Source organism: Pinus tabuliformis, chromosome 2_1 (assembly GCF_031772625.1).
Source record: "Pinus tabuliformis cultivar Carrire ecotype Pingquan chromosome 2_1, CPIR1, whole genome shotgun sequence".
Taxonomy (NCBI): domain Eukaryota; kingdom Viridiplantae; phylum Streptophyta; class Pinopsida; order Pinales; family Pinaceae; genus Pinus; species Pinus tabuliformis.
The window spans coordinates 272,013,721-272,025,613 of NC_142299.1; the positions used below are offsets into that span (position 1 = coordinate 272,013,721).

The 11,893-nt window shown below is 40.3% G+C and overlaps 3 protein-coding genes across 3 annotated transcripts; 1 reads left to right on the forward strand and 2 right to left on the reverse strand.

The window, feature by feature from the left end:
• Positions 1-7,281: 7,281 nt before the first annotated feature.
• Positions 7,282-7,983, reverse strand: LOC149199814 (uncharacterized). Its single transcript, XM_089400720.1, has one exon. The coding sequence runs from the start codon at positions 7,981-7,983 to the stop codon at positions 7,282-7,284; it is 702 nt and encodes a 233-aa protein (XP_089256846.1).
• Positions 7,984-8,153: 170 nt separating this feature from the next.
• LOC149199815 (uncharacterized) lies at positions 8,154-8,867 on the reverse strand. Its single transcript, XM_089399456.1, has 2 exons — positions 8,565-8,867; positions 8,154-8,318 (listed from the first exon to the last, which is right to left on the reverse strand). Exons 1-2 carry the CDS (start codon positions 8,788-8,790, stop codon positions 8,179-8,181), a joined length of 366 nt encoding a protein of 121 aa, XP_089255582.1. The 5' UTR covers positions 8,791-8,867; the 3' UTR covers positions 8,154-8,178.
• An 898-nt stretch (positions 8,868-9,765) lies between these two features.
• LOC149199816 (uncharacterized) lies at positions 9,766-10,986 on the forward strand. Its single transcript, XM_089400721.1, has 3 exons — positions 9,766-9,968; positions 10,058-10,439; positions 10,783-10,986. The coding sequence occupies exons 1-3, from the start codon at positions 9,766-9,768 to the stop codon at positions 10,984-10,986; spliced, it is 789 nt and encodes a 262-aa protein (XP_089256847.1).
• Positions 10,987-11,893: the final 907 nt, after the last annotated feature.

The window sequence follows — 11,893 nt, forward strand, 5'->3', positions numbered from 1 at the left end:
AGTATAGGCCGATTGCTCTTTGTAATGTCATTTACAAAGTCATATCTAAAGTGATTGCGAACCGGTTAAAGCCCCTCTTGCCCCTGCTTATCACTCCGGAACAGTCAGGGTATGTGGAAGGGCGACAGATCATGGATGGAATTCTCCTCACGCACGAGATAATACACTCCCTCAAGCAAACCAAGCAGGCAGGTATGATTCTCAAACTGGATCTCTCTAAGGCTTTTGATAAACTCAGTGGACGTACATTCAGAAAATGTTAACAGCCTTTGGATTTTGTTCTATGTGGGTTCGGTGGATCATGAGTCTAATTACTTCTACTCACTTCTCCATCTTTGTGAACGGTATCCCCTCCCGCCCCTTCAAACCTTCCCGAGGAATCAGGCAAGGTGACCCCCTATCCCCCTTCCTCTTTGTTCTTATGGCTGAAGGTCTAGGGCGTCACATAAAAAATGCCCTCCATTCTCATAAGCTCAAAGGACTTTTTGTTCACAACACCCCTGCTAATTCCCATCAGCAGTTTGTTGACGACACTATGATATTTGCCTACCCATCTGTCTAGGAAGCCTCCTGCTTCAAATCCCTGCTCACTGATTTTTCTGAAGCCTCTGGCACTAATGTCAATTGCACCAAGTCGCAGATTTTTTTCTTTCACACTCCTCCCACTGTCAAGACAGCGGTTGCCCGCATCTTGGGATTTCCCTCTGCCACCCTCCCTTCCAAATACCTTGGAGCTCCTCTCACGGCATCAGCCATAAATTATTCCTCTTGGCGATCTCTCCTTGAAAAACTCGAATCTCGCCTTAACCTCTGGACTTATAGAACTTTAAATCTAGCTAGTCGGGTGGTGCTCATCAAGTCGGTCCTTCAGGCAATGCCACTCTATCTGTTCTCAATCCTAACAGCGCCGAAGTGGGTGTTAAAAAGAATAAGGAATCTTCAGCATGGCATCCTTTGGGGTGGCTCGGCAACTAACCGTAAATGGGCTCTAGTAAAATGGGCCACTGTTTGCACTCCTAAAGACAAAGGGGGCATTGGACTGAGAGACCCAGAGCATAGCAACTCCATCATGAGTGCCAAAATTTGGTGGCAATGGGTCACTAATCCAGAAAAGCCTTGGGTCAAACTATGGACAGCCAAATATGCCAACAACAGACCTCCGGAGGAACTCATCAGGTTCACTCCCAATGTCAAAGGCTCGCTAATATGGAATGCAGCCAAACAACACTTCCATTTAATTGAAACGCACAGCTTCTGGGAAGTGAGGAATGGCAGAACGACAAGATTCTGGACGGATGCATGGAACCAGATGCCAAAGCTCAACAGTATTCTGCACCTAGTTCCAGAATTCAACAGGCAGGAGCAGCAGCAAGTAAAGATCCAACAGTTCTGGTTGCAGGATACGGAGCACGGCTTCAGGAAATGGAAACAGGGTAATCAATTAATCTATAACACAAACATTCAAGACACTGAGCAGCTGGAGAAGGAGCTTCGGAAAAGAAATATCAGACATGACGAAGGAAATGACATCCTTCGTTGGGGATATCAACCAAAAGGCACCTTCACTCCTTCAGAGGCGTACAAAATAGTAAGCAATATTACCACTCCGTCTGACCCAATCTGGCGCAAAATCTGGGAGCTCGACTCCTGGCCCAAAGTCTCTTACTTTCTATGGTTGGTAGGACATAAAAGGATACTCACTTGGGATAAATTAAGAAGAAGAAACTTTCATGGTCCATCCATTTGTTATAATTGCAATCATAATGAGGAAACTCTCCAACACCTCCTGGACTCCTGCCCCTTAGCCAATCAGCTATGGGAAAAGGCAAGCTTAAGATGTCAAAGAAGATGCAGAATGGAGAACGACATTACCAACTCTTTAAGACAATGGCCTCAGAAACCTTATAAAAGCGAGCTCCTCAATTGTTTATGGAACATAATCCCAGGTCTAATCCTCTGGAGCATATGGAAGGAAAGGAACAAACGAATATTCAAAAACCAATGTTCTCCGATCGAGGACATATGGAAGAGGTTTTGTGGGAATCTCAAAGAAACGCTACTGCTCCGATCCTGGACACAGGAGGATCTTCCCTCTCTAAACAATGAGAAAAGTATCCTAGACAATTGGCAACTGCATCTTCCTCAGGAACTTCATAAGAATGGCCCTGCCAAAAGTAGCAATAGCAACAAAGGCAAATGGACCCCCCCCAAAGCATTCCTATAAGCTCAACTTCGATGGTGCCTCCAAAGGCAACCCTGGAATGGCTGGTTTTGGAGGAATTTTAAGAAATCATGAAGGCACTCCCATGCAGATATACTTTGGAAACATAGGATGGGATACTAATAACTCAGCTGAGCTAGAGGGACTTTGGCAAGGGCTCACTCTCGCTTGGAATCTCAACCTCCAACCCCTGGTCGTGGAAGGAGACTCCCAGATTCTCATAAACATGGCCAAGCGCATCCAGAATGGATCCCAAGCAAGGAAAATCGCCACTAGCTGGAGGCTCGAAGCAAGGCTGGAGGCTATTGAACAATTGCTTCGCAGCAACAGAGCCATCTCTTTTAATCATATAAAAAGGGAAGGCAACAAGGTTGCTGACCTTCTCGCCAATATAGGAGTGGAAAGCGAGAACACCCTTCTCACTGGAAATACCACCATAATTCCAAATATTGTCCAGGCTCAGGAATGCGATAGCCTGGTCCAATGTGATGCTGCTGACCCGGATGCGGGTGACAGGATGGGTGGCAGTGAGGAGCCACATGCCAGCCATGTGCTGCCTCGAGCATAAACTTAGAATTCAATGCGTCTCTCGCCGCCGAGGAATAAGAGCTCAGGTGAGAGCGAAGGTCATTCAATGCAGCGTCCGGTTAATTGGTGCGACTGCAAATTGCAGTTATGGAGAACAGGTCTCGAGGGAATGTTGAGGATATTAAGAAGGGTGATGGAATGGAGCAGGTTCATGCTCAGCACTGGGGTCGCGAAGTTCAGGTTCCTGCTTGCAGTTTTGTTATCCAGGCTACAGCTCTTGCTGTTAAGGCCTGCCTCCAAGGCGTTGAGGGCTGTCTCAAGCCCGGAAAATCTGTTGGTTGTTGTCTCTGTTCTGTTGAGTGTTGTCCCAGGTCTGCTGGGAGCGGCTTCAATTCTGTTGGGGGCCGTCTCAAGCTGGGAAGGTCTTCTATTGCTACACTGCTTCAAGCCACCGGTACTCCTGCAAAGATGGTTAGACCCCGGCAAAGATTGCTCAGTCGACGAGGTTCTGCTCGGGGAGGGTCTTCTTGTCCTCCAGTCACAGAGCCCCATCTCCACTGTTGTCGCTGTCACTGCCACATAAGTGCAGAGGCCAATCCCCTCCAGGCGAGCCAATTCATGGACGCGAGCAGTCCAAGCTCTGAACCAGACCCTCTTCCTGCGTTCGGCTCCGCCATCTTCACTTTCGGCAGCTCGATGGACAAACCCCGCATTAATGCACACATTTCGGTTTTATTCATCGAGGAAACTCAGGATGGTGAAGGTGGTTCGCGCAGTAAGGAGAAGCTCCCTGGTGAAAGCTTGGAAGACGACAAGGAGAGACCAGCGGGGGCTCCCGAGCAAGCTCCTAATCGCCCTCAGGCTCAGGAGGCGTCGACTTCCAAGGAGAACATTGTTGAAGACTGGGACTCCTTCCCCACTGCAGAAGAACGAGAGAATTATGGATGGTGCAGAATTGTCGAGGAGAAGCCGGAGGAATAACCTCCACTGGTTCAATCTATCGTCCTCCATAATTGTTCAGGTCCTGTTTCGGTTTTATGTCTATGTCTATGTCTCTCTGGTTTATGTTTATGTCTATGTCTGCTTTGGCTATGTTTGTATGGTCCGTAAAGGATGTTGCTATAAGTCTTTTGATGCCCCTGCGAGGGATGCATTTTTTTGCTCTGGTGCCCCTGCGCGGGATGATTTTGTATGGTTTGGATACACTGTCGTGTCACGATGTCCTGTGAAGGTAGTTCTATCTGGTCGCGCTGCCCCTGCGAGGGTTGGTCTTGTGCTGAGAAATCCTGGTCCAAAGAGCCATAGTCGGCCTTGGGAAATCTAACTCTATGTTTGTAACGTTTTCCTGTATATAATAGAATATAATAGATTTACCGAGAAAAAAAATATTCTGCCAAAAGGCTAGGGAATTTCATTAGTTAAGATATAAACTACTTTGGCTCTGCATGGACATGGTCTTAGGGTAGCCTTTAGATTGGATTTTGCAGACTAGTTATCCAATTAAGGTTTCTGCCAAGTCTAGCTTTCAGTCGATGTCTGATTAAATTATGCGCTCTGAAACCTAATTTCCAGTCGAGTTCTGATTAAATTATGCACTTATGCAGCACCTTTAAAAAAGCCTCTGCAATATTCTGCAAAAGGCTAGGGAATTGAATTAGTTAAGATAAAAGCCACTTTAACCCTGCATGGGCATAGTCTTCGCCTTGTTCAAAGCAGTGGTTACCATTGGCTGTGACCGTTGGATTTGCATCTAGTGCAAGCTGGCCAAATCAGTCCCAGCGTAGTCTTCAGATTGAATTTTTCGAGCTAGCTTTTTCAAATTGATTTTGCTACTCTTAAAGCAGGCTGACTTTCAGATGGACTTTTGTAGGTCTTAAAGCGTCTCAGAGCAATGCAAAATAATCTTAATTTATACATTTAATTTATATAATAATGTGCAGTAGAAACCATCTCATAATCTAATGTGAAAGAGTCCTAATTTAATATGAACTATATAATAATATGCAGAAGCAAAGAAACTTCTAGTGGGTTGTGTTTAGAATTATTTATGTTCCTTGTGTAAGAGTATAGAATTATTTTTTGTGTTAAGAGTATAGAATTATTTTTGTTCCTTATGTAAGAGTAGGCAGTGCCTCAATGAGCCTTGAACTTTAAAAACTCATGAAAAAGACAGAAAGGAGCCATATCTCAATCTCACTTTTTTAACAGAGAATTTGAACGAAAAATCTATGCCTGCTGTATTGGCCTAAAAGGTTTCTTATTTATTGATTTTAGTTTCCTTCTTAAATTGGGCCATTTGTATCATATTAGTGGACTCTGAGAAGAAACGTGGACTGTCTCCTGCTTCGGTGCTCATGATATTGCTCTTCATAAAATATCAATACTATTAATGCAATTCAAGAACCACAAATACTGATATAGCAATTTGAATTCAGTATTAATGATATCCAAGAACCTCAACGGTTACATATGTTTGAGTTCAGTATTATTCTAATAATCTGTGAGTGTTGCAAGGTTTATAAATATTTAAATCTAGTATTCTGTGAATAGAACGTGAAAATTCCAAACTACCACTGACAGTGACACAAAATTACAACATACACTGAAACACCAAGTCTTGTTCATACCGACTGGCTGTAAAAATTCGTTAACATCTGGGTCTAATCACCAGTTAGTTCAAGTACCAATGCACAAAGAGGCTCAGTTCTCTGTTTCAAATAGCTTGGGCATTCATTTTTATTGTGACACACTTTCTATGCTAAGCACTTGTGCACAACATAGTTGAGATCTCATGAACAAATTGAGTTTGATTTTGATCTAAACTTACACTATAGATCACAGCTAATTTATTGAATTAGCTTGAGACAAATTGAATTGAAAACATGCTTTTAAACCTGATATGGCAGTAGTGAGGGACAAATAATTATAGGCCAAGCATTTCCTTATTCTAACACACTTTCCATGCTAAGCACTTGTGCACAACATAGTTGAGATTTCAACTTACACTAGATCACAGCTACTTCATTGAACACTTTGAGACAAATTGAATTATTCTAACACACTTTCTATGCTAAGCACTTGTGCACAACATAGTTGAGATGTCCACTTACACTAGATCACAACTAATTCATTGAAAACTTTGAGACAAATTGAATTGGAAGATGTTATTAAACTTGATATGAATGGCTGTATAAATTCACTAACATCCGGATCTGATCACCAGTCAGTTGAAGTACCAATGAATAAAGATGCTCAGTACTATCTTTCAAATATCTCAGGCACTCAAAGGGTCTGATACACTTTCTATGCTAAGCACTTGTGCACAACATAATTGAGATGTCAAGAACAAATTGAATTTGCTTCTGATCTCAACTTACACTATAGATCACAGCTAGTTCATTGAACACTTGAGACAAATTGAATTGAAACGTGCTATTAAAATTGATAATACGATAATGAGGACACAGAGAAATATAGGCCAAGCACGGTCTTATTCTGATGCACTTTCTATGCTAAGCACTCGTGCACAAAATAGTTGAGATGTCAACTTACACTGTAGATCGCAGCTAATTCATTGTACACACTTGAGACAAATCGAATTGGAAGATGCTATTAAACTTGATATGACTGTGAGGGAAAACACATAAATATAGGCCAAGCAGGGCCTTATTAGCTAATACATTTTCAAGAACAAACTGAGTGTGATTCCGATCTAAACTTACACTATAGATGATAGCTAACATTTAAAGACAAATTGAAGTGAAAGATGCTATTAAACCTGATATGACAGTGAGGGGGCAGAAATAAATCTAGGCCAAACATGGCCTTGTGAGCTTATCTATTTTCCAACCGAGGAGACAGTGTGTAATTTCCATACTGGGGTTCGAGATTTAGGTTCACCCGATCTTGATTAGCTATCCTCTTCTTGAGAATATTCAAGAAAAATATTCAATTTGAAAAACTTTAGTTCTTCTAGGATATCCAGTTAAATAAAGAGCAGCAACTTGAAACAATAACTGAATCCATATCGATAAAATCCAATCCTTTCACAATTTTTCTTAGATTTAGAATATAAGAGAGAACTTTTATATGCCTCAATATGAAAATATAGACCGTTTTTGTGGTACAAAATTCATTAAAAGGATCTCGCTGAGTAAGGATTTAGAAACGATGTTTGTTTAACTCATACATATCTTTGTTACAGTATCCATCCTTTTTCTCCATGATTCTTTGAATCTTTACATCGACCCAACCCCGAAAACACCCCACTCAAACCCAAATCCAATGTGCTTTATACATATAGCAATCACAAACATTGGTTAAAGCTGGAAATAGAGGGGAAATCAGACCGCCGAACTACCCGAAACCCTGAAAGTGACTACTGCTGCAGCCATTCAAAGGGTTGGAATTTCAAAAGTGAATGGCTTGAGCAAATCCTGTTACTGGCCAAGGTTGCATTGCACTGTCCAAAGGAACGAATTTGAGCGTTGAAGGACCTTGTTTATGACGAGGCCTTAGGCAATGCAATGCAATCAATAATCATAGTACTGTCCCATTCCCATTCGGGGCCGGATGTTGTGATGATTATACATCGGATCGCTATAGTCGACAGGCTTAATTTCCACTGGTTTATAAACCCCTTCGGTTTCTTGTACAGCTCCGAAGACAACTTCATTAGTTGTATCATAATCCTTTTCAAAATATGTTTCAGGAGCAGATGAATGATGTCTCAATGGCTGAACATGGTCTTGATTGTCTTCATCCCGATAATACCCATGATTTTGATTGACAGACCTATTAGAAATAAATGGACTGATATATTCTCTTGTGGGCCCAAAATCACCGTTGTGTGAACCAGATGAAGAAGGAGGAGAGATGGGTGTGTCGATTTCTGGCTCTCTGAATGTCACTGTTTTCTTTTTTCTTGGTGTTAGCTGGGGTTCAATATCATCATCATCTTCTGGAATAAGGCTATCCCGAAGTGGCCATAAATTTCCTTTCTTATAAGGAGAATTTCTTCTAAATCCACCTGTAAGGTAGGAAAAAATACCTCCAATGATCTCCGCAATAGACTTCAAAATGTCTACAAAGAACTTCCCGAAGGAAACCCAGCCACCATCTACGATTTCTTGTTCTCCATCGATGGGGATGAATGAGGGTCTCTCTGATCCTTTGGCAGGTCCAGGCAAGTTTTTTGACCTTCCTGATTTCTCCTGAATTCTGTGCCCATCCATATGCAAAAAATGTGAGCTTTTAAATACCTATGCAAGCAACTGTCTAAGGAAACAAGTTCTGCAGTGCAAATTGTATCCCAAAGAAACTGGTTTTCTACCATTAGGCTTTATGTCCTCTTCTACATCAAAGATTCTGACAATGCTATTTGTGTTATATGAGGACTATGACATGACTTCCCGAATCAAAATAGACGGTCATGATCTCCAAAAAGCAAAGAATAATGTGACAAACGTAATTGAATTTACCCTTCGTGGAAAAACTGCAGTTGCAACTCCTTGTTGAAGTAGAGCAAGGACATAGCCACAGAAGGCAGCACCTCCAATTAAAAGAATTCCTGCATATTAGCGATGCAATATAAATAGCTTGAAAATCATCAGTTCAGGATGGGTGAACATGAAATTTCTTCTATTATTATAATAGTTTCTCCAAGATCTCTGAGCTGTAATCTTATTCCATTCAACGTATAGGAAAAAATGGAGAGAGTTGTCTCAAGACTCTAATCTTTGGTGTTGCTCTATAAAATGGGGCAAAACAACAAATTTAAAAAGTCTTGTGTTCTGTTAAAATATAGGATGCAGACCTAAAGAAAAATTGCTGCCATACTGATATGCACAGTCATCATAGTTAAGTTGAATCTCACGAATAGCCTGATTTCCCTGATCAACAACCAACAAGGAACATGTACTGCTAACATATACAAGATCAAAATCATTTGAGAACTTGGCATCTTCACTGGGACCATCGATATGCCCTGATTTAGTCGACCTCCCTCCAGCAATGGTGGTTACACCTGCACCAATCACCATATCCTGAATAAATCAGAAAGATCAGACATACACGATATTAATCCTTGAGAGAACCCAATTTTGCATTTGAGAAGATTAACTTTAACTTTAACCATGATCAGATCTCGAAAGATGCAAGTCTATTAAGCTTAAACCTCTAGTCGGGCTTTAGGTTTTATTACAACTTTAGAATAAGAATGAATGAAAGTAAAAGTAGCAGAATCCAACTAAAAGAAAGCATGATTCCACCTTTAAGCTCCTTTGGGTTCAAGATCATTTCAGCATACTTGGCATAAGATTTGGCAGGAGATCGAGATGTAGAGGAAATGGGCCTGCCTGGAGGAGCAGCAATGGCTATGGGAACCGAGCCTGCCCATGGACTCAAGGACTGGTTTTGAATGCTTTTGTCTCCTAATAGGTTGACAGGTTTGTAACAGAATCCATCTGATCCATTGGCAGTAACCTTATCAAGGGTAAGTAAATGGCTTGAAGCCTCTTTTTCGTATTTGGTTGAAAAACTCAAATATGGCATTTGATCAAAAGCTAGTACTAGTAGAGTTGTGATGTAAACATACATTGTAGAAAGCCCTTTCATTCAAGTCTAGTCCTGCTTAGCAAATGGTCACCCTAAAAAAACATGGCCAACATTCATTGGATTGCATCTGTTCATGTTGTCAAAGGAATCTTTTCTTTTAGGAACGCCATGTTCAAAGTGAATGAGGAAAGAAGCAACATCTTAAAGGAAATGCTTGCATTCCAAATTTCTTGTATCCTTTTGTGCTATTTATTTTTGTCATTATTGAGTGATTGATATTTTAGACCTCAAAAAAAGCATAAAAGAGGTTTTATATTTATATATATGTTGGATAACTTGTTAAGATTGAAATTTTGGTTTTGATGTCCTTGCATATTGTTTGACCAGATCAGTTGAAAATGCGCAAACGAAGCAAATGGCAATATATCATTGATCTTGAGGTGCAAGACCTCAAAGACAAAATGACGTTCTCTACTAAAGACTTGGTTTGGGCGGAAATAAATAGAAAAAACAATAGTATTGATCGAGTTGCTGTAATCCCATTACGACGAGTTGCTGACTTTATCAAAGGAGAGGAGGAAAATCCTATTGCTCCATGTAAATTTGTACGAAAAACAAAAAAAGAACCAAAAGAAAGAGCTACTGCTGCATTGCAATATGATATGTGAGTATTTAAAATATGTATTGTTTGGATCATTTGAAACCATGGTTATCTTTCTTTGTATGTACTAACAATTTAAATTTTTTGTGTAGTTATCATTGTTCATTTGGTCCAGAGGACAAAAGAGGAAGTCTTTTACCTAAACGAAGGACCTCATTTGTGCAGAAGAGGGGTTGCCAATGCCACTTTATTGTGAAAGTTATGCATGAATTGCCTGATAGAGCAATATTAACTTTCAATATGTATGAACATGAAGATAGGGAAGGTTGGGCTTTTCATGGTCAACGTGACATTTCAGTTGAGACCAGGGCCTTGCATAGGCCAAAGCTGTCAAGGGACATTGTTGCATATGTAGAGAGTTGTTTCTTTTTTGGAGTGCATATTGATGTAGTGTATAGAACCCACATTAAAAGGCATGTTGACATCGATGTGGCAACTCGAGATAGATATTTCTTCTTATGCAGGAAAGATATTGTAAACATCTATAATAAGTTGGCGAAGGGAAATTATCAACTTCACAAAAAGGATGAAATGAGTGTAAACCTTTGGTATCAAAAGCATCGAGAAGATTTTTTCTTTTACCAAAAGCCCAATGGTGTGGAGGTCCTTTTATAATAGGGATTCAAACAAAGTGGATGTTGAAGACAATGGTCAAGTTATTGCACAATAGCTTAATAGCCATGGATTCAACATTTAACACAAACAAATACGGGGTAAGTTAGATGCCAATGATTTATTGAATATATTTATTTAATTTGTATACATTCAGAATAATTAATAACTTCTATTTGAATTTATGTAATGTTGAAAATGACAGTACCAGTTGTATACACTCGTGGCATTTGATGAACAACAAAGCGGAGTCCCTATTGCATGGGTCATGGCATCACGAAACACATCAGATGATATTGCAATATGGCTAGAGCAGCTCATGCACAAGTGTTTCCAAGCTCGTCCTGATTGGAAAGTCAATGCTTTCATGGTTGATGATGCACTGGCTAAAATCAGTGCCCTGAGGTAACTTTAACATTGTCATGATATAACCAAACTTGCATTTTTTCTAAAAATACCACACTAACATGCATTGAATATGGCAGGAGGATCACAGGTTGTGATGTGATCTTATGCGTTTGGCATGTACGGAGGGCTTGGTTGAAAAATGTCAATCGTTTGGCCACTAGTTCCATAAAAGCCAAAGAGATGTTCAGTGACTTAGGTTTCATCATGAAACACACTCTCAATTATGAAGTTGAAGATGCAATCAATCAATTTTTTATTAAGTTTGTAGATGAAGAGAAGTTCTTAACTCTATTTCAACAAGAATTGGGTCATTGGAGATAAGATTCGTAAGTAAACATTTTTTTCATATTATATGCATTTTTTTCTTTTATAAAGGTGATATAGTGAGGCTGACATCGTTCTATTTGCAATTAGGCATGTGGGTGAAAGGTTGTCGGGAGTTTCCTCATGCAAATCAAGAGACCAATAATGTTGTTGAGTCATACCATTGTTACTTAAAAACAACATTTCTATCTGATAGAAGGAAAAAATGTGCCCGGAGGATGGATTGGTTATTGCATATGCTACTAACAACAGTTGAACCTTGTTATCGGTTCAAGGAAATCTTAAAAGAAGAAGGATTTCTAAACAAATACAAGAGAGAAAAGCAACTAGAATCATTAGTGGAACGAGAAAGAAAAATTATGGATACTGATTGTTGTCCTCATGAGAGCATAACCTGTGCTTATTGGGTGAGAAGTCAGACAGATCGAGGTAAAAAATACCTTGTCACCTGGTATCGTAAGGATTTTATAACGTGTGAATGTCCATGGTCTATCCGTGGAAACATTTGCAAGCATGCCATAAAGGTTAATTGGTTGTATTTCCACTCGGATAATTCAAATCCATTGCTTCATCAGCATGCAGAG